Source organism: Lontra canadensis, unplaced genomic scaffold (assembly GCF_010015895.1).
Source record: "Lontra canadensis isolate GAN:19392208 unplaced genomic scaffold, GSC_riverotter_1.0 scaffold4, whole genome shotgun sequence".
NCBI lineage: Eukaryota > Metazoa > Chordata > Mammalia > Carnivora > Mustelidae > Lontra > Lontra canadensis.
Genome location: NW_022630998.1, coordinates 35,341,075 through 35,364,003, shown reverse-complemented (window position 1 = coordinate 35,364,003; position 22,929 = coordinate 35,341,075). Strand labels below are relative to the sequence as shown.

General features: G+C 43.6%; 1 protein-coding gene across 2 annotated transcripts in view; it reads left to right on the top strand.

The window, feature by feature from the left end:
- Positions 1-746: 746 nt before the first annotated feature.
- PDE8B (phosphodiesterase 8B) overlaps positions 747-22,929 on the top strand; it is a 276,199-nt gene continuing 254,016 nt past the window's right edge. For both annotated transcript variants that reach the window (XM_032847993.1, XM_032847987.1), the window contains exon 1: positions 747-797. In XM_032847993.1, coding sequence (XP_032703884.1) covers positions 762-797 — 36 coding nt within the window. In that variant the 5' untranslated portion in view covers positions 747-761. The remainder of the gene's footprint in view (positions 798-22,929) is intronic.

Here is a 22,929-nt window from a genome sequence, read left to right as displayed (position 1 = left end):
AAAAACGTCTGCAAGCTTCATAGTAGAATCTGCCCAGACCTTTGATTCCAGCTCTTCAAATGGGGGAGGGGGTTAGGGGGAGCAGAAAGGATGGCAGCACCTTTGGCTTGATCCAAACTTGACTCACAGTTGGTAGATTATCTGCACTAATTAATCTGAGGGATAATCCTACCTACCCTCCACCACACACAACACATACATAATAGGGTATGGTTTCATATTCATATAAATAGAAAAGCTCTCCTTCACTTTGAGGACGAATGATCTTTTATATGCTATACTGTATGTATTAATAATGACTAATGTCTCTGACTTTAGAGTCTCTTTAAAATAATAACATATATGAATTTTAATTGAGGAATGAGATAAATCTGATTCTTCACTGTTTACTTGGAGGTGGAGACGCAAGAAGAGAGTGGAGAAGGGTGGGCAAGATGAGGAGAAAGCTGGGAGCCCAATCCCCGAGTCTCAACCAGCACCAGGATGGGAAGCTCTACCGAGACCCGACTTCCCTCGAGGGAGGGGGAGATGCCCTGCGGGGAGCGGAGTAGTTAGGGGTGCGCTAAGCGGACTCAGAGTCGGGGCACCACACCTCGGGAGGGGCGCTAGGACCCAGGCACCCGCCGGCCTCGGGACGTGCCTGGGGAGTGAAGGCTCTAAGAGGCTCCGGCTCGGGGCCAGAGTCCCTCGGAACCACCAGACCCTTCCCGTAGGCGCGAGGCGCGGGGTGCGGGGTGCTGCAGCCGCGTGCCCGCCCCGGCATGGAGCAGACGCGCTGCCCGCCGAAGGCCCGCCAGGTGAGCCCCTCGCGCAGGGTCCGTACGTCCCAAGGGCACCGCGCCGGGCAGCCGTCCGGGGCCGCCTCCTCCCCCCTCTCCAAAGCCCCGGGCGCCTGGGCTCCGCCGCGAGCGGGCTGGGCGGGCTGGGTGCGCAGGCACCAGGCCAGAGCTGTCCCCCACAGCCCCTCTCGGACACCCGCGCGGTGAGGAAGGATGTTTCTTCTCCTCCCACCCTCCTTGGTCTCTGCGTGTCCTGGTGCCCTACTCCCTTCTCCCTTCCCAGGAGCGGAGCACTTTGAGTGCCTGGTGTAACCGCCCGGCTGATAATTCCGAACGCTAACAATCGCCCACCAGCAGCAGCCGGCCGCTCGTGCTTGTCCCTGCGCAGCAGCCGCGGCGCTCTCCCTGGCGTCACCTCGAGCTAGTGCCGCGACGGGCCGGGTCCACCCGCTCCTGTTGCACCCCGAGCTTCCCACGCCTCTCTGCGCGGCCGCGGTGCCCCTGCTTTCCTGCCGCAGTCACCCCCCTTCCCGGGAAGCGAACCACCGCCAGCCCCAGCCTGGGGGGCGGGGGACAGGGGAAGCGAGGGTGGGCGTCCTGGTGGCGGAAGCCTGCGTGCAGTCCCTTCGGCACCCGGGCCTCCACGGTTCCGGGGACCCGCTCTCACCCGCGCGCACAGCTCCCGCCCGGCGCTCGCTGGGCACACAGACGGAGCGTGAGGTTTAAACCACCCGCCTCCTGTGGGGCAGATGCAGCGCGGGTGCCAAGAAGGCTCTCACACCTTGGAGGTATAGGAAGGTGCGGGTGAGAGCAGTCTGCAGTTCAGGGAGGGGCGTTTCGTCCAGGGAGGAAGCTTGAATCTGCCAGCTGCCGCTTTGAACTTGTGGGCGTTCTGCTGGGCGTCCGAGAGTCACCTGAGTGCATTTAGTTACAGGATCAAGGAGTCGCGGGTCCCCGGACTGTGGCCGAAGACGAGGCTTGGCTAGCGGTCTTAAATGTGCAACAGGGTCCTCTGTACCCTCTAGACTAGCCCTGGTCATGCATTCTGCTTCCGGCTCAATTTGACGCCAGTTTGCAGTCTCCAAGTTGCCAACCCCAGGAAGAAAAGTCGCTGAATCGTTACAGTGGGCGAGCGGCGAGTCGCTAGGGCTGCACGACCATCGCTGTGCAGTGGCAACTTTTGCCAGCCGCCAGGTCGGGGCGTGTGGGGGGGGGGCGTGTGTGCCTACTTGGCCGGTAACAGACACGTGTGTCACACGTGTTTACACACCTAGTACTGACCTAGAAGAGAAACTTCCTCTAAACTCTCTTGGGAGACAATCAACAAAAACATTTACACCGGGTTGGTGGGAATAGGTGAGGTAGGAGGACCTTCCCTTTAGGATTTTATAATCTGCCGGCTGGCATTGCCAGCTGTGCTTGACTGCCCCTCTGACCTTGAACGAGCTATTTTAACTTTGCTTGGTTGTCCAAGAAGGAAAAACGGAAGAATGATAATCCAGCAGCAGTGGAAAGCGCATTCCCTGGGAAGCCAGTCCTTGGGCTCCAGCCCTCTCTGTTTCACTGCCCAGCTGTGAAACTTTTGGGCAAGCCACACACAGGCTGGGACTGAGCTGCTACAAAAGGCTCCAAAAAAACCTTTAATTCTTGGGTCCACTGTAGCAGCAATTTGCCAAGCTTAGATAGCCAACAAATGCTCACTAGTTCCTTGCATTCTGCATTATACTTGGTTCCATAGAGCATCCATGGACCGGATCAGAACGGTGGGTACATTGAATTTTAATTCCAGCTGGTTTCTAGAGCCACGCAAATCTTTCAGGCTTACGGTCTGGGAAATAAGCCTGGTTGGTTGAATTAATACTTCAAATGCACGGGGTAGGACCTCAGATAGAAAGTCCTGTTTAAGTTAGAGTGTGGTCACATAAAAGGTTCCTTCTGTGGTTTTGAAAGATCCTTGCCATAGGTACAGTGTTACAGAAATCAGTAGAGGAGAAGCCCCAGGCTGATCCCTTGGCAGAAGAGGGCAGGTGTACATCTAGTGGGGCTCCTTTAGGTTATCCCTGATAAACACTCTGTTTACCTGGGAATGACTCCATTATTGTTAACTCCCCAGAGAAGAAGTGTATTGTTTTGGTAATGAAATAGGGAAATTGTCTTTAGAAGCCACATTAAACAGAATACCTAACATTGCTGAGTTCATTGGGATAAGCACTGCTTTAAAAAGCATTGTCTTTTTATTTAATTTCAGGAAGAGAAATAAGTGGAATGATTTATTATGTTTTCTTCCTAGATAATTTTTTTTAAAGAGAGAAAAAGCAGAAGTAAATGCAACACAAACTGCAAGAAAGCTTGTTCCAGAGATGAGTATCATTATCATTACCATCACCATAATGGTGACTGTCTACTAAGCACTTATTATGCACCAAGCATCTTTCTGAGCACCTTATGTACATAGTCTAATGTAATCCTATAACACCTTCTGAAGGAAATGCTATTATTTCTTTCAGTTTTATAGGTGTGAGAGCTGTGAAAGTTTCTGGCCTGAGATCACACAGCTGGTAGGTAGTAGAGTTGGATCACCTACTTAGGTTTATTTATGACAATTCAAGCAAAACGCAGGAGAGGGTTGGGAGGGCAAAAAGTGTCTACCAGATGTCAGGTACTTGATACACGTCAGTGCATGGAGATTAAGAAATCTTTCATGATTGCTAATTTACTTTTCTTTTTCTACTTTTTATCATTGTGCTCCAGTAAATATGACATAGGTGTCTTTTCATGTGGACAAAAAAGTTGAACTCTTTTTTTTAACTATATAGATTTGAGTGCAGATGATGAACCATAATTTATTTAACCAATTCCCTTTAAGTACGCACTTCTATTATTTCTGAATTTTCACAATCACATATAGTTCTAGCATAGTGTATCTTCTTATTTCTATATTTCTGCACATCTGTTCAGCTCTTTCTGGTCAAGTAATCCTAGGGGTTAAGTTGCTGAGTGAAAGAGCATAGTTACCATTTGATATGTACTCTTTATTTTTTTATTTTTAAAGATTTTATTTATTTATTTATTTATCTGACAGAGATCACAAGTAGGCAGAGAGACAGGCAGAGAGAGAGAGGGGGAAGCAGGCTTCCTGCTGAGCAGAGAGCCTGATGGGGCCTAATCCCAGGACCCTGAGACCATGACCTGTGCTGAAGGCAGAGGCTTTAACCCCCTGAGGCACCCAGGCACCCCCTGATATGTACTCTTTAATAGATATTGCCAACTTGTTGTCACTCAAAGAAATATAATTTTTGGTTTGGAGTCCAGTTCCTCCGCTAACATGTTTCTGGGCTTTTGCCAAACCAGGAATCTCAATGGGTCTCACCTGTATCGTCTGTCAGCTGGAGGTGGTCGAACCTATTGGTTCTAAGGTTGGTTCTGCAAATATGTACAATTAGAGGGTAAACAAATGAAATTGTTCCTATGTGAGCATCTTACCTGCAAATCCGGAAATTTAATATGGCTTCACCCAATGGCACATTAAGTCCTGAAATAGGTTTTTGGTAGTCCATCTTTTCAAAGGTGGATTTGTGTGTGAGGAGAGGCTAGACTATGCTGCAGTCACAACCCCTGAAACCTCAGTGGCTTAAAAAAAAAAAAAAAAGTTTATTTCTCATATAAAAAGTCCAAAGCAGGTTAACAGAGTGCCGTGCCCCACACAGTCACTGAGGGAGCCAGGCTGACGGAAGCTCTGCCATCTTGTAACTCCATTATCTAGAGCATACTGTCTCCCTGGTCCCATGGCAGTGGTGGAGGAGGAGAGAAGGACCATGGGCAAATAACACCCGCCTTTAAGTGCCTCAGCTGAGGAAGGAAGTGTATTTCTTTTATTTATGATCCTTTGGTCACACACAACTAGTCACAAGGACCTCACCCCAATGCAGGGAGGGTAGAAAATGTTGTTTTCCTACATCCAGAAAGAGGAAATTGTGTGGTAAATACATAGCATTGTGTATTAGTCTGCTAGGGCTTTCATGACAAAGTACCACAGGCTGGGTGGCTTAAACAATAGAAATTTATCTTACAGTTCTGGAGGCCAGAAGTCCTAGATCAAGATGTCAGTGGGGTTGATTTCTTCTGAGGGTCTCTCTCCTTGGCTGGTACATGGCCACTGTAGAGGAGGAAACATAATTTTCCCTCTATCCTTCTAGGTTCTTGGCTGATACCCTGCCCCCTGAAATAAAAAGCAAAAACAAAAACAAAACAAAACAAAAAAACAGATCTACAGAAGAAAAACAAATTTTAATAACATACACGTAATTACATGGCACTTTCTGGAGTCCCACAAAGATAATGAGACCTGTCAAAAGGCGGCCACATGATCACAGTTTATATATCATCCTGATCTAAGGGAAAGGGGTCTGAGGTTTCCAGGGGGAAAAGGCAATTCAAGGGAAGGTGAGAAAAGTGAATGTTTGGTAAACCAAGGTTGCCCTGCCCTGCAGATAAGCCTTTCAGGGGAGTTATCTCTGGTAATAGCTCCCTTCCTGGTACAAGATCCCTTTCGAATGTAAATTTCTCTTACAAAAGGTAAGCTGCTACCCTGTTTTCAGAGCTTCTTTGGTGTCTGCAGTTCCTTAAAAAATAATCAGTTCAGAATAATCCTTATGCTAAAGAGGCATATTTTGGGGTAGCACATTCTGCTCCCCTTCACCCTTTTTCTCCTGCATCTTCATGTGATCTTCTCTCTGTGTGTCTGTGTTATAATCTCTTTAAAACAAAAATTTTTAAAAAGATTTTATTTCTTTATTTGACAGATCACAAGTAGGCAGGGAGACAGGCAGAGAGAGAGAGAGGAAAGCAGGCTCCCCGCTGAGCAGAGAGCCCAATGCGGGGCTCAAACCCAGGACCCTGGGATAATGACCTGAGCCGAGGGCAGAGGCCTTAACCCACTGAGCCACCCAGGCGCCCCTAAAACAAATTAAAAATATATATATATTTATTTATTTGAGGGAGGGGGGAAGAGAGAGCGAGACCGTGCAGGAGAGTAGGTGCAGGGAAAGGGCAGAGGGAGAAGGAAGGAGAGAATCTCAAGCAGACTCCCGCTGAGCGTAGAGCTCCACCCAGGGCTTGATCCACTGACCCTGAGATCCTGACCTGAACCGAAATAGTCTGATGCTTAACTGGTTGAGCCACCCCGGTGCACCCTACACACGCATACTCTTTTATAAAGGCAACAGTCCTGGGTTGGAATCCACCCTCATGAGTTAGTTGAATGTTACTGACCTCTTTAAAGGCCCTATTCAGATATAGTTACATTCTGAGCTGGGGGAGGAGCGCTAGGAATTCAACATATGAATTTGGGGGAGGGGGCGCAATTCAGCCCAAAATCCATCATCGCTGTCATTATGTGGCCCATCCTGAGGTGTAGTCTCCCACTTTTTATTTGGGGAGGCCGGGGTGTTTCTGAAGCCATATCACAGAGCCATCTTTTCACATCTCATCCTCAGCTACTGACTAACAAAAAGTGTTATTTTTCTGAATTCCCTGGATATGGTTTTAAAGTGGCCCAGTGTTACTACTTGCATCAAGTAACCTTTCCTTTAATGTGAGACAGAGACTGTAGGAGAGGTGATGAGCGTGGTGGTTACATGAATCCTGAAGCAGGCGCCTGAGCTCTAATTCCCACTCTGCCCCTTACCAGCAACGTTTCCTCATCTGTAAAATGGGAAGAACAGCACTTAAATGTTAGGGTGCCAATGAAACGAGATAATATATGTAGAACAGTTGGCATATACCAGGGGATGAAAGTGATGACCTTGATTATTTGCAGCTTCAGAAGCTCTTGGAGCTGTCAAGGCACAATGTGCTGTGTCCCAGACTGCTCCCCAGGGGCACAGACCACCCAGAGGGACTGCAGCTTGAGCTCCCAGGGCTTCCCAGTAGCCTGGGGAGGCATCTACCTTCAGAGGAAAGTAATCACATGACCACTTGAAAACTCCCAGTAGCACACACATATTTAGGTCATAGGTTCACAGCGAGATCTGTGAGCCCAAAAGGAGCACAAGAGACCATTCCTTTATGTAGCCCTTTAAATTATCCTCCCCATTTCAGTTGAGGCAGCTAGGGCTGGCAGTTAAAGCAGGACGTAAAAGCAGCACTTCAGTTTTTCTGAGATGTTCCCTGTCCCATTCTAATGCTCACAGAATCAGGGTGTGTTTTCAGTCGGTGGGGCCTGAGAGCTAGGCCTGGAACCTTTTTCCTGCTAACGGACCAGGAATGACGGCATCTTCCGCTAGGAAACGTAAGTAGTTAAGTACGGATTGCCCTTACACCTGGGCTGGATGATCTGTCTGGATTACTGGGAAACTCCAGATTCCTGGGCCCGTCCCAGGAGCAGGAGAGCTTGGAGCTGTCACGAGGCCCTGGGCCTGCAGTCCTGGAGCAATAGACAAGCCCGTGGGAAACCAGGGCAGTGGCTTTTCTGGGCCCGCGGGGGGCCAGGCACCTCATCCCTAGTCACGGTGTGCATCCGCCATGTGGTGTGGGGAGGTCAAGACTCTGCATCGTGAGTAGCCGCTGGCCTTCCTGCGAGACAGCAGATGCTGCCGTGTTGTGTTTCCTGTCGTGCTTCCTACTCTAAAACCAAGTAATGGCAGTGTTGGATTAAAGCCGGGAGTGTGTCCATTACCAGCCTAAATCTGTGACCACCATTTCCCCAGGGTGGGGCGGGGGAGGCGGGGGAGGGCATGGCACCTTATAAGTTGTCGTCCCCCGCCCCCCCCACCCCCGCCCACAGGCAGTCCCCAGGGGATGTATTTACTCAGTTTTCACTTTTGATATTTTCAACTTTTCAGTGGACGTGGGTGCCCTGCTGTCAACCCATAGATTGAATTTAATTGCTGATTAAGAAGACTTCAAAAAGGTTACACGGTGATTCAGCACCGAAACAAAAAAGTTACTGTTGACACAGTTACAAAGAGAGTCAAGGAAATAGAGAATGGGGCATATAAATTTGATATTGATAGAACAAATATTTGTCATTGGAGGATGATGCAATTTCAGCTTTGTTTCGTTTTGTTTTTGCAAAGTAGCAGCCAAGGGTGCTGGATAAAGAAAAGATACCCACAAGTACATAAAGCTAGATTTATGCTTTGTTGTTGAGATGCATGCAGGAGGATTACCTATCACATGGCAAGTAACTAAACTGAAGGCAGGAGAAATTGCCTAATCCATCAGTATAGGTGAGAAAATTCAGAGCTGTGAGTGGCCAGTGGGACCAGTTTGCGCCTCTTACAGGGCTGGCATTAGACCGTTAAGTCATATTTTAATGGGCTGCATGTTTTTCTTAGTGGTACACAAAGTGATGGTGTTTTGTGTAATCAGTGGTGTCTTAGTTTGGAGAAATGTGGCAGAAGTGACAAAGAAGAGACCGGGATCTAGGTCCCTTACCTGCAAAAGGTGCACATCCCTGACCCAGGTGTTATCTGACCCCAGCATCCAGACCGGTGACATAGGTCACTGACCCAGAGTGTGCATGCCTCCTTAGGAGTGAGGAGGCTAAGGTGCTAAATTTAAGGAGGCCCCCAAGTGGTCAGCATGTGAGAGTGAGGACCTACTTAAACATTGTGGCTTAGGGGTGCCTGGATGGCTTTAGCTCAGGTCATGACCTCAGGGTCCTGGGCTCAAGCCCTGCATTGGGCTCCCTGCTTGGTGGGGAGCCTGCTTCTCCCTCTCTCTCTGCCCCATACTTGTGCTCTCTCACTCTCTATTCTCAAATACGTAAAAATAAAAACACATCTTTAAAAAATATTGGGCTTACCTGATTTGCTTGCCTTACCAGAGTACCCCCAGGTTTTGATCTTTGAATCAGTTTCTAAATGACTAAGAAAATTAAACTGAGATGCAAGTGGATGAAAATGCAATCATCTAACACATGGCCAGACAGTATTCTCCAGTGTCAATATTACTCCTGGATGAGATCTGTAGAGAATATTACTAAGAAAGAGGTTGGGACATTGTGAGGAAAGTGACCTAATAAGTGTACTAACACACCGCATGCATTCTTTACAGTTGTACATCTGTACAATTAGCCACGGCTGATTAAACAATAGAAAAACAAGTGATTTCTCTAGGTTTTTAGGATCTGTTTTCTAGTTCCTCTTAGTGATTTTTAAAAGAAAGTTCAAGACCATCTTCCTTGCAGTGGACTGGAATATAAAGAGGAAATTAAATTCCTTAGGTAGCTTTCATTAAATACTCTTTGTTTCAAAATCAGCACAGAAGGTCCTCTTAGTAACCTAAGAGTTCTTTGGAAGGTTGAGGGGTTCTAGATCCTGTCCTGGCTGATGATGGAATGATATTCACAAGATTGAGATACATAATATTGACAAACGGTTTACTACGAGCAGCTTTGTCAAAGGGCCCGTTCGTTGGACATCATTTCTGCCTGAAGAGCATTATTCTGCAACATACGTTTTCATGTTTCAAAGAGGAAGAACCTAGCTTTACCCCAGAATAGCATTTTCAGAGGGACAGTGGCCACTGAAGTATTTTCACCATCAGAGAGCAGGCTTTCCTCTTTAGGGAAGAGCATTTACCATCTTTTAATATGGCACACACTGGAGTTCTCAACGTGCTGTCACTCCTGGTGGGAATAAATTCAATCTAAAAGGCTATAGCTCACCCACTGGTCTCTGCAGCAGCGGAAAAGATCCTGTGGCTTTTGGAACTGCACGAGAGTAAAATAAGCAAGAAGGTGGGAGAAGATGGTGGAAGGAGTAGAGGGGTTTAAAGCAGTGTATCCCGATCCTGGGGCATCACAGCACACAGAGACCATGGCAATGTTGTCTGAGATGCTACAGTCAGTGGGCGAGACTCTGGGGTTGCTCAAGACCCTGCATGGGGGGCCTGAGGGCTGAGAGAATATCTTATCATGCTGTACCAGGTTGGTCAGTCCACTGATGAGAAGCCCTGGTGGAGAGTGTAGCTCTCAGGAGGAGGGAGGAAGGGACAGAGCTCAGAGACCACCGCATCATGGGTCCCTGCCTGCTTTTCATCCCTAGATGGCCTCTAACTCTGGCCTGGGGGTAGCTGGCCTTCCTGGTCCTTCCCTAAGCCCTATGTTTAGGGGCACATGCTTGGTCGGCAGGCCTTTTCTCTGTCTCTGTCCATGCAAGCTCGGGAGGTCGGTAAGAGCTGTGAGCATCATCAGGAGGGCGCAGACTGCAAGGATGGTCACTTCTCTGTAACTTCTCATCTGTGGGGAGAGGGCAAAGAAGGAAAAGTAGAGAGAAAGAAGGTCAGCTGGCCATATGTGCCTGGGAGAGAGTGCTAGGGAGAAACTAGGGAAAGGCAGGGAGAAAGATAAAGCAGGAAGGGGCGTTCAGGACTCCCCAGGATGGGATAGGGAATGTTTATTTAGTAAATTGGGTGGTCAGAGAAGGCCTACCTGGGAAAGAGAACATTTGAGCCAAGGCCTGAAGGAAGCAGGGAATGAACCATGTAGCTGGCTGGAAAGTACTTTCCAAGCAGGAGGAATAGCTGATGCAAAGGCCCCACGTGTCCAAAAGGTCAAGGTGCAGAAAGGAGGCTAGTGTTTCAAGGAGCACATGAGTAAGGGGAAGGCAGTAGAGACTGATGTTGGGAGGTCATGGAGGCCTGACAGCTGAGTGCCTTGTCTGCTCTGAAGACCTAGCGAGATGGGAGTGATGGAATCTGACTTCAGGTGTGGGCAGGTCACCATTGCCGCAGCCACGCTGAGAAGCCTGAAGACAGTCAAGATGAAGCTAGGGCATCTGCTGGGAGGCATCACAGTAATCCAGGTGAGAGATGGGCTGGCCGAGACCTATGTGATAGCAGTGAAGATGGTGAATGATGGTCAGATTCTGGTTTAAGTTTTAAATGGAATTAACAGGATTTGTAGACAGATGGGACATGGGGTGAGAAAGACTCTAGGATAACTTTAGAATATCTCTCAGACCCCTCGCAGCACTAACATGGTGTCAGGTTTTGTTTTGTTTTTTATCCTTTTTTTTTTTTTTAAAGATTTTTGTTTATTTATTTGACTGAGAGACACAGCAAGAGAGGGAACACAAGCAGGGGGAAGTGGGAGAGGGAGGAGCAGGCTTCCCACCAAGCAGGGAGCCTGATGCAGGGCTCGATCCTAGGACTCCGGGATCGTGACCTAAGCCGAAGGCAGACGTTCAATGCCGAGCCAGCCAGGCGCCCCATAGTGTCAGTTTTTGTCATCTGTCTTTGGTCCTTGCCACCTGGCCCCTGTCCTTTTGTACTCAAATGAATTCTTCATGAATCAAATCTGACTATCAGGGCTGATATTGGCAGTGACCACGGTCTGGCTTAGTTCTTGCCCCCTGGCTTTCCTGGATGAGAAACCTTTCAAGGGAGATACAAGGTCAGACATCGACTGTGACAGCTCTTCTCAATAAGCTAAGGTCAGAATAAAGGTGTACCTTCCCTTAGAAGCCTTTCTTTATAACCAGATTTGAATTCCCCTAAGGTAGATTTAAAGGAGAAGGATGCATCATAGTTTGACAGCTAAATATTACTGCTCTTGGTAACTGAACCATAATTAGTGGAGATGAGAACCAATGGAATCATTGGTTGCAGAAATTCATCTAACAAATGAGATGGTAGAGAAAAAAAAGAGAAAAGTCCATATTGCATGGTTTTGGTGCCAGTGCCCAGTGAGACTCAATGAAAAGTCAAGAGAAAGCAATGCTTTTAGTAATATCAAATCTGACACATGACTGGGATGTGACTGAGAAGCTGCTACCATCTTCCTCCACTTGCTTGACCCCCAAAATGTCTGTCTTGTTTCAGTTTTTGCTCTTACGGGTCTAAAAGTTGTGTTCCCATCATCACTTGGGGGCTAACATGTAAACTAGCTATTGGAAATGTTGGCCACCTATTGGTGAAGACCTTTTATGGAATTAAAACAACTGCTGATCTCTCAACATGTATTCTAGAAAAGCTCCAGTGGGCTAAAGATATTATAGGCTCAAGAATAATATGGTTAGTAAGGAATGATGAGTTTATTATTGTCTTGGGCTTGACGCTCAGGAGTGTCACTGTGCTCAGGCTGCCATAACACAATATAGCGGGCTGTGTGGCTGAAACATAGCTATTACTTTTCTCACTATTCTGAAAGCTAGAAGCCCAAGATCAAGGTACCTTGAGGACTGCTTTCTGTGAGACCTCTTTTCATGGTCTGTGGATGGTTGCCTTCTCACTGTGTCCTCACATGGATTCTTCTCTGTGTGCTTGTGGAGAACTCAGTGGTATCTTCCTCTTTTTATAATGACATCTGTCCTGTTGGCCCTTATGGCCACATTTAACCTTAATTATCTCCCTGAAGATCCTATCTCCAAATGTAGTCACATTGGATGTTAAGGATTCAACTTAAGAATTTTAGAGGACACACTTCAGGCCATAACATCGGACAAATGCTGCAAATTAAGAAAATAAACCTGTATTGAGATATTGTTTATATACAATTAAATATATACCTTAAAATTTTTATTTTAATTCCAGTGTGGTTAACACACAGTATTCTATTTCTTTCAGGTGTACAGTATAGTGGTTTAACAATTCCACACATCAGCCAGTACTCATCACAAGTGCAAGTGCACTCCTTAATCCCCATCACCTGTTTCACCCATCCCTCCACCCACCTCCCCTCTGGTAACCATCAGTTTATTCTCTGTAGTTAAGAGTCTGTTTCTTGGTTTGTTTCTTTCTCTCTTTTTTCCTTTGCTCATTTGTTTTGTTTTTTAAAATTCCACATATGAATGAAATCATATGGTATTTGCCTTTCTCTGACTTACTTCACTTTGGCATAATACTCTTCAGCTCCATCCATGTTGGTGCAAATGGCAAGATTTCATTTTTTTTTAATGGATGAATAATATGCCATTATATTTATACACGTACACACCACAATTTTCTTTTCTTTTTTTAGATTATTTATTTATTTATTTGACAGACGGAGATCACAAGTAGGCAGAGGCGCAGGCAGACAGAGAGGAGGAAGCAGGCTCCCCGCTGAGCAGAGAGCCCGATGCGGGGCGCTCGATCCCAGGACCCTGGGATCATGAAGTGAGCTGAAGACAGAGGCTTTAACCCACTGAGCCACCCAGATGCCCCACACCACATTTTCTTTATCCATTCATCAGTGGATGGACATTTGGGCGCTTTCAGAATTTTGCTGTTGTAAATAATGCTACTATAAACAAAGGGGGTACATGTATCACTTTGAATTAGTGTTTTTGTATCCTTTTGGTAAATATTAAGTAGTGCAATTGCTGAGGCATAGGGTAGTTCTATTTTTAACTTTTTGAGGAACCTCCATATAGTTTTTCACAATGGCTGCACCAATATGCTTTCCCACCTGCAAAGCAAGAGGGTTCCTTTCTCTCCACATACTGACCAACACCGGTTGTTTCTTGTGGTGTTGGTTTAAGCCATTCAGACCGGTGTGAGGCGGTATCTCATTGTAGTTTTGGTTTGTATTTCCCTGGTGATGAGAGATGTTAAGCATCTTTTCATGTGTCTGTTGGCCATCTGGATGTCTTCTTTGGATAAACGTCTGTCCATGTCCTCTGCCCATTTTAATTGGATTATCTGGTTTTTTGGGGTGTTGAGTTTTATAACTTTTTTTTTAAGATTTTATTTATTTATTTGACAGACAGAGATCACAAGTAGGAAGAGAGGCAGGCAGAGAGAGAGGAGGAAGCAGGCTCCCCGCCGACCAAAAAGCCCGATGTGGGGCTCTATCCCAGGACCCTGGGATCATGACCTGAGCCGAAGGCAGAGGCTTTAAACCACTGAGCCATCCCAGCGCCCCAGTTTTATAACTTCTTTATGTATTTTTGTTACTAACCCTTTATCAGATATGCCATTTGCAAATATCTTCACCCATTCGGTATTTTGCCTTTTAGTTTTATTGATTCTTTCATTTGCTGCACAGAAGCTTTTTATTTCTATATAGTCCCAGTAGTTTATTTTTGCTTTTATTTCCCTTGTCTCAGGAGACCTATCTAGAGAAAAGTTATTATAGCCAGTTTCAGAGAAATTACTGCCTATGCTCTCTTCTAGGATTTTTATGATTTCAGGCTCACACTTGGGTCTTTAATCCATTTTGAATTTATTTTGGTATGTGCTGTATGGTTCAGTTTTCCCAACACTATTTGTTGAAGAGATTGCCTCTTTCCCATTGTATATTCTTGCATCCTTGTTGAAGATGAATTGACCATATAATCATGGGTTTATTTCTGGGCTTTGCATTCTGTTCTGTTGATCTGTATGTCTATTTTTGTGCTACTACCATACTTTTTTGATGACTGTAGCTTCATAGTATAATTTGAAATCTGCAGTTGTGATACTTCTAGCTTTGTTTTTCTTTTTCAAGATTTGGCTATTCAGGTTCTTTTGTGCTTCTGTCACATTTTAGGACTGTTTGTTCTAGTTCTGTGAAACATGCTGGTGGTATTTTGATAGGGATTGCATTAAATGTGTGGACTGCTTTGGGTAGTAAGGACATTTTAATCATATTTGTTCTTCCAAGTCTTAAGTATGGAATATTTTTCCATTTGTTTGTATTGTCTTCAATTTCTTTCATTAGAATTTTATACTTTTCAGAGTATAGATTTTTTTTTTTTTGAGTATAGATCTTTTACCTCCTTGGTTAAGTTTATTCCTAGGTATTTTGTTCTTTTTGGTACACTTATAAATGGGGTTTTCTTAATTTCCTCTTTCTGCTACTTCATTATTAGTGTAAAATATACACCTTTAAACTTGTATTTTAACAAAGTATATAATCACATTATATGTCCATGTATTTGCTACCATAGTCTAGATATAGAACAGTTCTATCGCCCTGCCCTTGTGCTCCTTTCCAGTCCATTCTCAGCCCCTACCATAGTCCCTAAGTAGCCACTAATCTTTTTATTCCAGTAGACTGGATTTCTCTTTTTTAGAGTTTCATATCAGTGAATTCATACATGTAGACCTTTTTGTCTGTCTTCTTCTACCTACTTTAATGATTTTTAGATTTCTCCCTATTGCTTTTTGTATTAGTAGTTTGATACATTTTACTATTTTTGCGTAGTAGTTCATTTTATGGATGTATCACAATGTATTTATTCACCCGCTAGTGACATTTGGCTTGTTTCCAGTTTTGGGCTGTATTTAAAAAGCTGCTATGGACAAATTTGGGGGCATATGTTTTCATTGCTCTGGGGTGAATGCCTAGAATGAAATTTCATGGTTGTATGGTAGGCATATGTTTACAAAGAAATTGTCAGACTGTTTTCCAGGAGTGATTGTGCTAATTTACATTTCCATCAGCAATGTATGAAAGTACTAGTTGCTCAACATCCCTGTTAGCTAACCTGATATGGTCAGTGTTTCGCATTTTAGCCATTTTAGTGGATGTGTAGTGATATCTCATTGCGGTTTTATTTGCAATTCACTGATAACTAGTGTTGTGCATTTTTTCATGTGCTTTCTAGTCCTTTTAGGGTTTTATAAAGCGTGAAGCATCTATTACAAGTTTTTGACCCATTTTTATTTTTTGTTAGGATTTTTAAAGATTTTATTTATTTATTTGTCAGAGAGAGAGCACAAGCTGGGGGAGCAGTGGGTACAGGGAGAAGCAGGCTCCCTACTGAACAAGGAGCCCAATTCAAGACTGGAACCCAGGACCCTGGGGTCATGACTTGACCCAAAGGCAGATGCTTAACCGACTGAGCTGCCCAGGCCTCCCTTGACCCATTTTTTAAAAAGAATTTATTATTTATTTATTTGATAGAGAGAGCATGAGAGAGAACATGAGCAGGGGTGGAGTGAGAAGGGGGAGACGGAGAGGGAGAAGCCTACTCTCTGCTGAGCCAGAAGCCCAAAGTGGGGCTCTATCCCAGGGTCCTGGGGTCATGACCTGAGCCAAAGGCAGACGCTTAACTGACTGAGTCACCCAAGCACCCCTTGACCCAATTTTTAACTAAGTTGTCTTCTGATTATTGACTGTAAGACTTCTTCATGTATTCTGGATATAAGTCTTTGGTTATATTGTATTTCTCCCAGTCTGTGGCTTGCCTCTTTGTTTTCTTAAAGTTACCTTTAAAGGACAACACTTTAAAAATTTGATAAATTCTAATCTATCATTTTTTTTCTTTTAAGATTCATGTCTTTTACCTTCTTTCTAGGAAATCTTGGCCTACTTCAAGTTATAAAGATTTTCTCCTTAGTTTACCTTCAGAAGTCTTTTTGTTTTAGGCCCTTAAATTCTGTGATCCATTTCAAGTTATATTTGTGTATGGCAAGACATAAGGGCTGAGGGTTGTTTGTTTTGTTTTTGTAGTATGGATTCTAGTCATTCTACCACCATTTGTTGAAGAAACTATATTTTCTCCATTGAATTGTCTTAGCACTTTGATCGAGAACTAATTGACCCTAAAATTGTGAGTTTGTGTCTAGACACTATTCTACTCCACTCATCTGTCTATTCCTTTGTGTATGATGTAAGAATCTTGCACTATACTTCTGTGTATTCCCTCCCATCCTTTGTGTTATTTTGGCATTCATTTTACCTCTACATATTTTATAAATACCACAATACAGGAGTGCCTTGGTAGCTCAGTCAGCTGAGCATCCAACTCTTGGTTTCAGCTCAAGTCCTGATCTCAGGGTTGTGAGATTGAGCCTTGTGTCACACTCCACACTGGGTGTGGAAACTGCTTTGAATTCTCTCTCTCCCTCTGCCCATCCCCCTCTCTAAAAACAAAACAAAACAAAAAACCATAATACATTGTTATTATTTTTGCTATGAAGTTATCTTTTAAAAGCAATAAAAATAAGAAAAAAGTCTCTCTCTATACCTTTGTATTTACCATTTTAATGCTTTTCATTCATCTGCATATAGTTACATCACTAACTCATATCATTTTCCTTCTACCTGAAGCATTTTTAGAATTTTTCTTGTAATGAATGATTGCTAGTGGTGAATTCTCTCACTTTTTGTTTGCCTGGGAAAGCCTTCATTTACTTTCATTTTTTTGAAAGCTATTTTTCCCGCATATAGGTTGACAGTTTCATCGTATAGTACTTTATATTCTGGCTTTCATAGTTTTTTTTCCCCCTAAAGATTTTATTTATTTGAGAGAGGGTGAGAGAGAGAGCAACAGAAGCATGAGTGTGCAGTGGGGAAAGGGCGGAGGGAGAGGGAGAAGAGGCTCCCTGCTAAGCAAGGAGCCCAATGTGGGGCTCGAACCCAGGAACCCAGGATCATGACCTGAGGTGAAGGTAGACCTTTAAGTTTCTGAGCCACCCAGGTACCCCTGGAAAAGTCTGGCACTCTTATCTCTCTACTTACTATGTCCTCCTTCTCTGGATACTTTTAAGATTTTCTTTTTATCAGTTGTTTCAGAAATTATATTCTATCGTGCCTTGGTGTGGTACACTTTTGGTTTTTCCTGCTAGAGGTTTGCTGAATTTGTGCATCACTGAGGCTCTGTTAATTTTCTTTTTTTTTTTCTGTTAATTTTCTTTTACCTTTTTCCCCTCTTTACTTTAATTTGAATAGTTAGAATTAACATGTCTTCTAGTTCACCAGTCTTTTCTTTTTCAATGTCTAATATGCTCTTAGTCCTTCCTAGTCAGTGACTATTTCACTTCAGAACTTGTCTTTTTAATTTCTAGAGGCTTAATTGAAAAAATCTTCCATTTCTCCTCTCACAGTGCTTATGCTTTCCTTTCAATACTTGGATAATGGTTATTGTTCTTACCTGCTAATTCTCTTATTTCTACTTCCACTTACTGATCTTTCACTGGATTTTTGTTCATATTTTTCTGCGTGTTGGCATACCGGGTAATTTTGAATGTACGCTAGACATTTTGAATGTTACATTGTTGTGTTTAGATACGGTTTTCTTTGAAGAATGTTAGATTATGTTCTGGGAGACAACTAAGTTAACTTTGGTTCATTGTGATCCTTTCAAGTCCTACTTTTAAACTTCTTAAGGTAGGTTTGGAGTAGTCTTTTCTCCAAGTGTTCTTTAGCCTTACTCTTAGGGTATGACCCACTGGGTTCTTGACCGAAAGCCTGAGTGACAACAAGAACTCTCCATTCTGACTGCTGAGAACTTGATGGCTCTTAGTTCATTGTGAGCCCTGTGAATTGTTTGGTTTATAGCTTTCCAGTCACTCTCTTCCTGGTGTGTGGAATTTCACCCTATTCATGCATGTCTTAGTATTTAGTAAATTTTCACGTGCTCCTCAGAGTGTCTTGTCTTTGGAGTTTCCTTTTTCTGAAACTCTGCCCTATAAACTCTAGCCTATAAACTCTAGCCTTTTCAGACTCTGATTTCTGTCACTGCGACTCAGTGAAAGCCCTGGACTCCGCCTGGGATTTCTTCCCTGCCTGGGAATGTGCCTTCGGAGTGAAAGCTGAGGAAATATTTTCTGTCTCATCTGTTTCTCTTCTTTCAGGGTTGACAGTCCTGAGTCACCTATTGTCCAATGTCTGAAAATAGTTGTTTCATATATTTCATCGGATTTTCTAGTTGTTGGTGGAAGGAAGGTAAATTTTCGTCCCTGTTTCTTCATCATGGCCAGAAATAAGTCCATTCTACAAATATTTATTCATCATGCTACACAAAAGTTGCCATCCTAAAATGCTATTCAGTTTGCAGATATAATCAGAAGTTTTGTGTCCTTTTTTCTTCTTCCATAATTAAAAAATAAACTATAGATTTTTCAAATAAATGTAAAGAACTTCAGAACATTGTTTATGTTTTTTCTTAAAAAAGATTTTATTTATTTATTTGACAGAGATCACAAGTAGGCAGAGAGGCAGGCAGAGAGAGAGGAGGAAGCAGGTTCCCCCTGATCATGACATGAGCCAAAGGCAGAGGCTTTAACCCACTGAGCCACCCAGGCTGCCCATTGTTTATGTTTTATTATTGTGGAGCTGTGTGTATTCCCAGTGATTCCTGTGCCTTATTCTCTTTCCTACATACCCCCTCCAAGTGGGACTCACATGATTTTTTGATATAGTATTTAGTTTCTGAAATGTCTCTCAGACCTTTTCCCAGGGAATTTCTAAGCCTCTCATGGCTGGAGTTCTAAGAATGACTATTCAAGGCTTGCGTCTTCTATTTTTCAAGAATGGAGATAACTTATAGATGTGGCATTTCTAGCTAATTATTGTGTATGTTTTATATTCACTGTCCATACAAGACAAACAGAAGATATTACATGTATAATTAATGTGGATATTTATACTATCTGAATTGTACTGGGCTATGAACTTCTCATAGAACTTTCTGCAGTTGAATGGTAACATGCCTTATAAATGTTTGGACTTTGTGGCTGGGCTCCAGCTTTCAAAAAAGTGTTAAGAGAAGGAAAATCTTAAATACTGGCTTAATTTCTTAATTTAACAACAAGAGACAATTTTTTTTTTTTTTAAGACAACAAGAGACAATTCCTATACTACCTTTCTCCTAGCGTGTCATTTTTATTTCTAAAGTCTAGGGAGGTTTTTTTTTTTTCTTTTAAAGAAAGAAATTTCTTTAAAATCCCCCATTAAGAAGGATCTGAACCTAATCTTCTAGATCTCTGTGAGAAATGCTGTATATAGAGCCTTAGCCATATATTTTTTTTAAAAAGGGTTATGTAGGATTTCTATAACCTATAAAATTTTGATGGCTCCTTGCTCAGGAGAAAGCAAGTGATTACTCAACCATGCTAGCTGGGAGTTCAGGTTAATATAAACAGAGAGGAGATGTTGAGCAATTTTATATCCAAAGGGTAAAGGAAGAGAAGCATATGGAGATAGATCATATATATAGAAATTTTATACAAAGGTAGAGCATATAAAGTATAACACTGTTACATAATCTTCCACCCAAGTGGTAGACATTACTATTATTATTATTACCCAACCAATGTTCTGAAAATAATTTTATCTGCTTAGTGTCCTTACAGTGGAATGAATTCATGCTCTCTCCCTTCCCCCACCCCCAGCCCCTGCTTCCTGGGACTTTATTTAGTGCTCCTAAAAGTTAGTGGGATTTGTCATCCTCAGCTTGAACAGTGTGTATTAAGAAAAGGAAAATCACTCTACTGAAAATTACGTAGTTCTGCTGGTGTATATTTAGACATTCAGTTTACTTCTATAAGTAACCCCCCACTCCCCACCCCCATGTCTCAGGGAGAGTGAAGACTATTGAAAACGTGTCCTTAAAAGTCCCCGACTCCAAGGGACATCCTTGAGATCTACAACCTTACTGTTCTTATAAATTTGTGGATGATAGTGCATTGTGACTTTCCTTTGTGTAATGAAACATTCATGTTCAAGCACAAGTTATATTATGCTTCAGAAAATAAAACATCAAAGGTGAGGGGATTTCTTGATCATTGCTTTTGTTTTTCAGTATCTTACTTTGCAGTGGTTTTCAAAGTGTGACCTGGGATCAGTATCTTCAACATCCTTTGGGATCTAGTTAGAAATGTAAATTCTCAGGCCCTGCCATCTATATTGTAGATCATTCTGATGTATGCTAAAGTTTAACAGCTGCTGGTATGGAGAACCCCAGCAAGTCTCCTATATCTAACTTAATTTATTATAAGCCACATCATCTGAGGTATGAAGATGTAATCAGTCATGTCCCCAGCTACCGTTGCCTTGGAGATGTTTAATGGTGTAACACGGGAAGTGCCATGCTGCTAAGCAAATGTCAAACTCTGAGAAGGAAGAGACTTTCTGCCAAAAGCCTCCTAGAACACCTCCTTTCACAGACCTAGCAGCCAAAGGGAGAGGATTAAGACATCAGAAGCTCAGAAGGTGCTAATGCAGGCCCCTCGGGCTGAGCAGCAGCCTTGAGGCACCTTTAACTAGTTAAGAAGTAAAATCCCAGGGCTCAAAAGCTGTTCTTGAAACGGAATTATCAAAAGACTAAATGTAGCAATCTGTACATGAAGCAGAAGATTCCTATCCCTACGTGGACCATGCTGTAGGGAAGCCCAGGGAAGTCTTGATGAAGAGACTGTTTTCTTAGCCACACTGGGAAAGAGGGGGACATGCCCTTGTTAGTGTGGAGGACCTAGAGGTGGACAAATCTGTCATCTGCATAAAAGTCCATGATTCAGTCAACAGGTACTGAGCCCGTGCTATGTCTGGATCTGAGCACTAGAGACCCAGCAGTGAACACAGAAGAGGATCCAGACCTCATGTTCCTCATGTTCCCGCTGTGTTCTGGCGATGGCAAAATGTCAGTGGTAGTGTTGGGTGGATACTTTCTCATTTCTAGATTCAGGATTCTGGGCCTCAGAGAGTACAAATCCTGGTAAAGAATCCCTTTTATAAACAAGACTTGTTTTTCCTGGGAGTGCTCCCCATTCTAGTATGTACATTGATATCCAAGCTGGAAATTTTGGAATTGGTTTTGATATCACTGGCTTCCTGGCCCCTCGACGAGTCAGCACCTCATCCTAGGGATTCATTTTCAGGAAGGTATCTGGAATTTCCCTTCTTTTCCATCCTTACAAATTCCATCAACTCAATGTCTTGGTATTAGTCTGCTCAGGCTACCGTAACAAAGTACCATGGACTGGGTGGTTTAAACAACAGAAATATATTTTCTCACAGTTCTGGAGCAGATGGTGCCTTTTCATTGTGTCCTCACATGGCCTTTTCTGGGTGTGTGTGTTTAGAGAGAGAGCATGCGCGGTTTGGGGGGAGAGAGAGAGAGAGCGCGCAGGCGCGAGCGCAAGAGCAGGAGTGAGCTCTGGTGTCTTTTCCTCTTCCTGTAAGGACACCAATTCTAGTGGATTAGGGTCTCACCCTTATGACCTCCTTTAACCTTAATTACTTTCTTAAAGGCCCCATCTCCAAGTACAGTTACAATGCAGGTCAGGGCCCTCGATGCAAATTGGTGGTGGTGGCGGGGAGGAGACATGATGCAGTTCATACCAGTCCTTATTATGTCATCCCTGGCTCATTATAGCTCCCTGGCTCACCCCTGTTCCCGACTCCCTTCACCAGTTCTTCTCGAATATGCAACCAGGCTCATTCGAGTGAAATAGCATGTTTAATGTACAGTGATTCCTAATAACTAGGATTTTACCAAACTCCTTGATCTGGTGTTTGACTCCCTGGTCATAGCCTACCCTGGTCCTAGCCAAAATAATGCTCTTCTCTTCCCCTGCACCACACACCTTTTGAATAATCTGCTTTATTGTTCTGTGAGCATTCGGTGTGTGTTTGCTCCCATTTCTAGGTCTTCGCTCACATTATCCTTTCTGGAATGCCCTCTTTTCCACTTATTCAAATCCTGCCCTTTCTTCCAAGTCTCATACTCCGTCGCCTCACCATCACTTCCACCCACAGTGATCTTTCTCTCTGGGCTTGGATTATTTTTTTTCAAAGCAAGTGTGAACACATTCTTCTGTGTGTATGTCTGTGTTCCTCATGCAACTGAGAGTGAGTGCTGAGACTGTTACTTCTGTGTGCCCCTCACAGTGCCTGGTACAAGGGTGGGTACTCAAACAGTGTTCTCATTGTGGATGGGTGGAGGGATGGATGAAAAAGAGTGATACTGCTTTGACAAGGTTTTCTGAGAATTTTAATTTACCTGTTGTCTCTGCTGAGAAAAGGTCCATAAGCCCATCCCAGTCTCTCTCTCTCTCTCACAGCAATGCATTTTAGATCTCTGTATAACCTTCACCACTGTTTGTCATTCCAACCTTCTGTAACCTTCTGAACTCCATAGATGTAAGAGACTGTTTCTGTCTTGTTCCCCAAATCCCCAGTTTCTGTCTGATACATGGTAGCCACTCAGTGAATATTTGCTGAACGAAAAAAAAATTTGCTGAATGAATGAATCAAAGAACGAATGAATCGATGAATGAATGACTTTGGCCTCACCTCGTGGAATCAAATATTTTGGATCAGATGGTATGCCTAGCAAAGGACATGCAGGCAGAGGAGGACCTGCTTAGAAACTTGACCATTTTTCTTACCCATGAGGCATTCAGGAAACTGTACACTAATGTAGAAACAAATGTGTTTTGCTTTATATAATGTATACCTTAAGCCAGATTGAATTGATGGATTAGTAAATTAATCATTTGTACCCTGACTTTG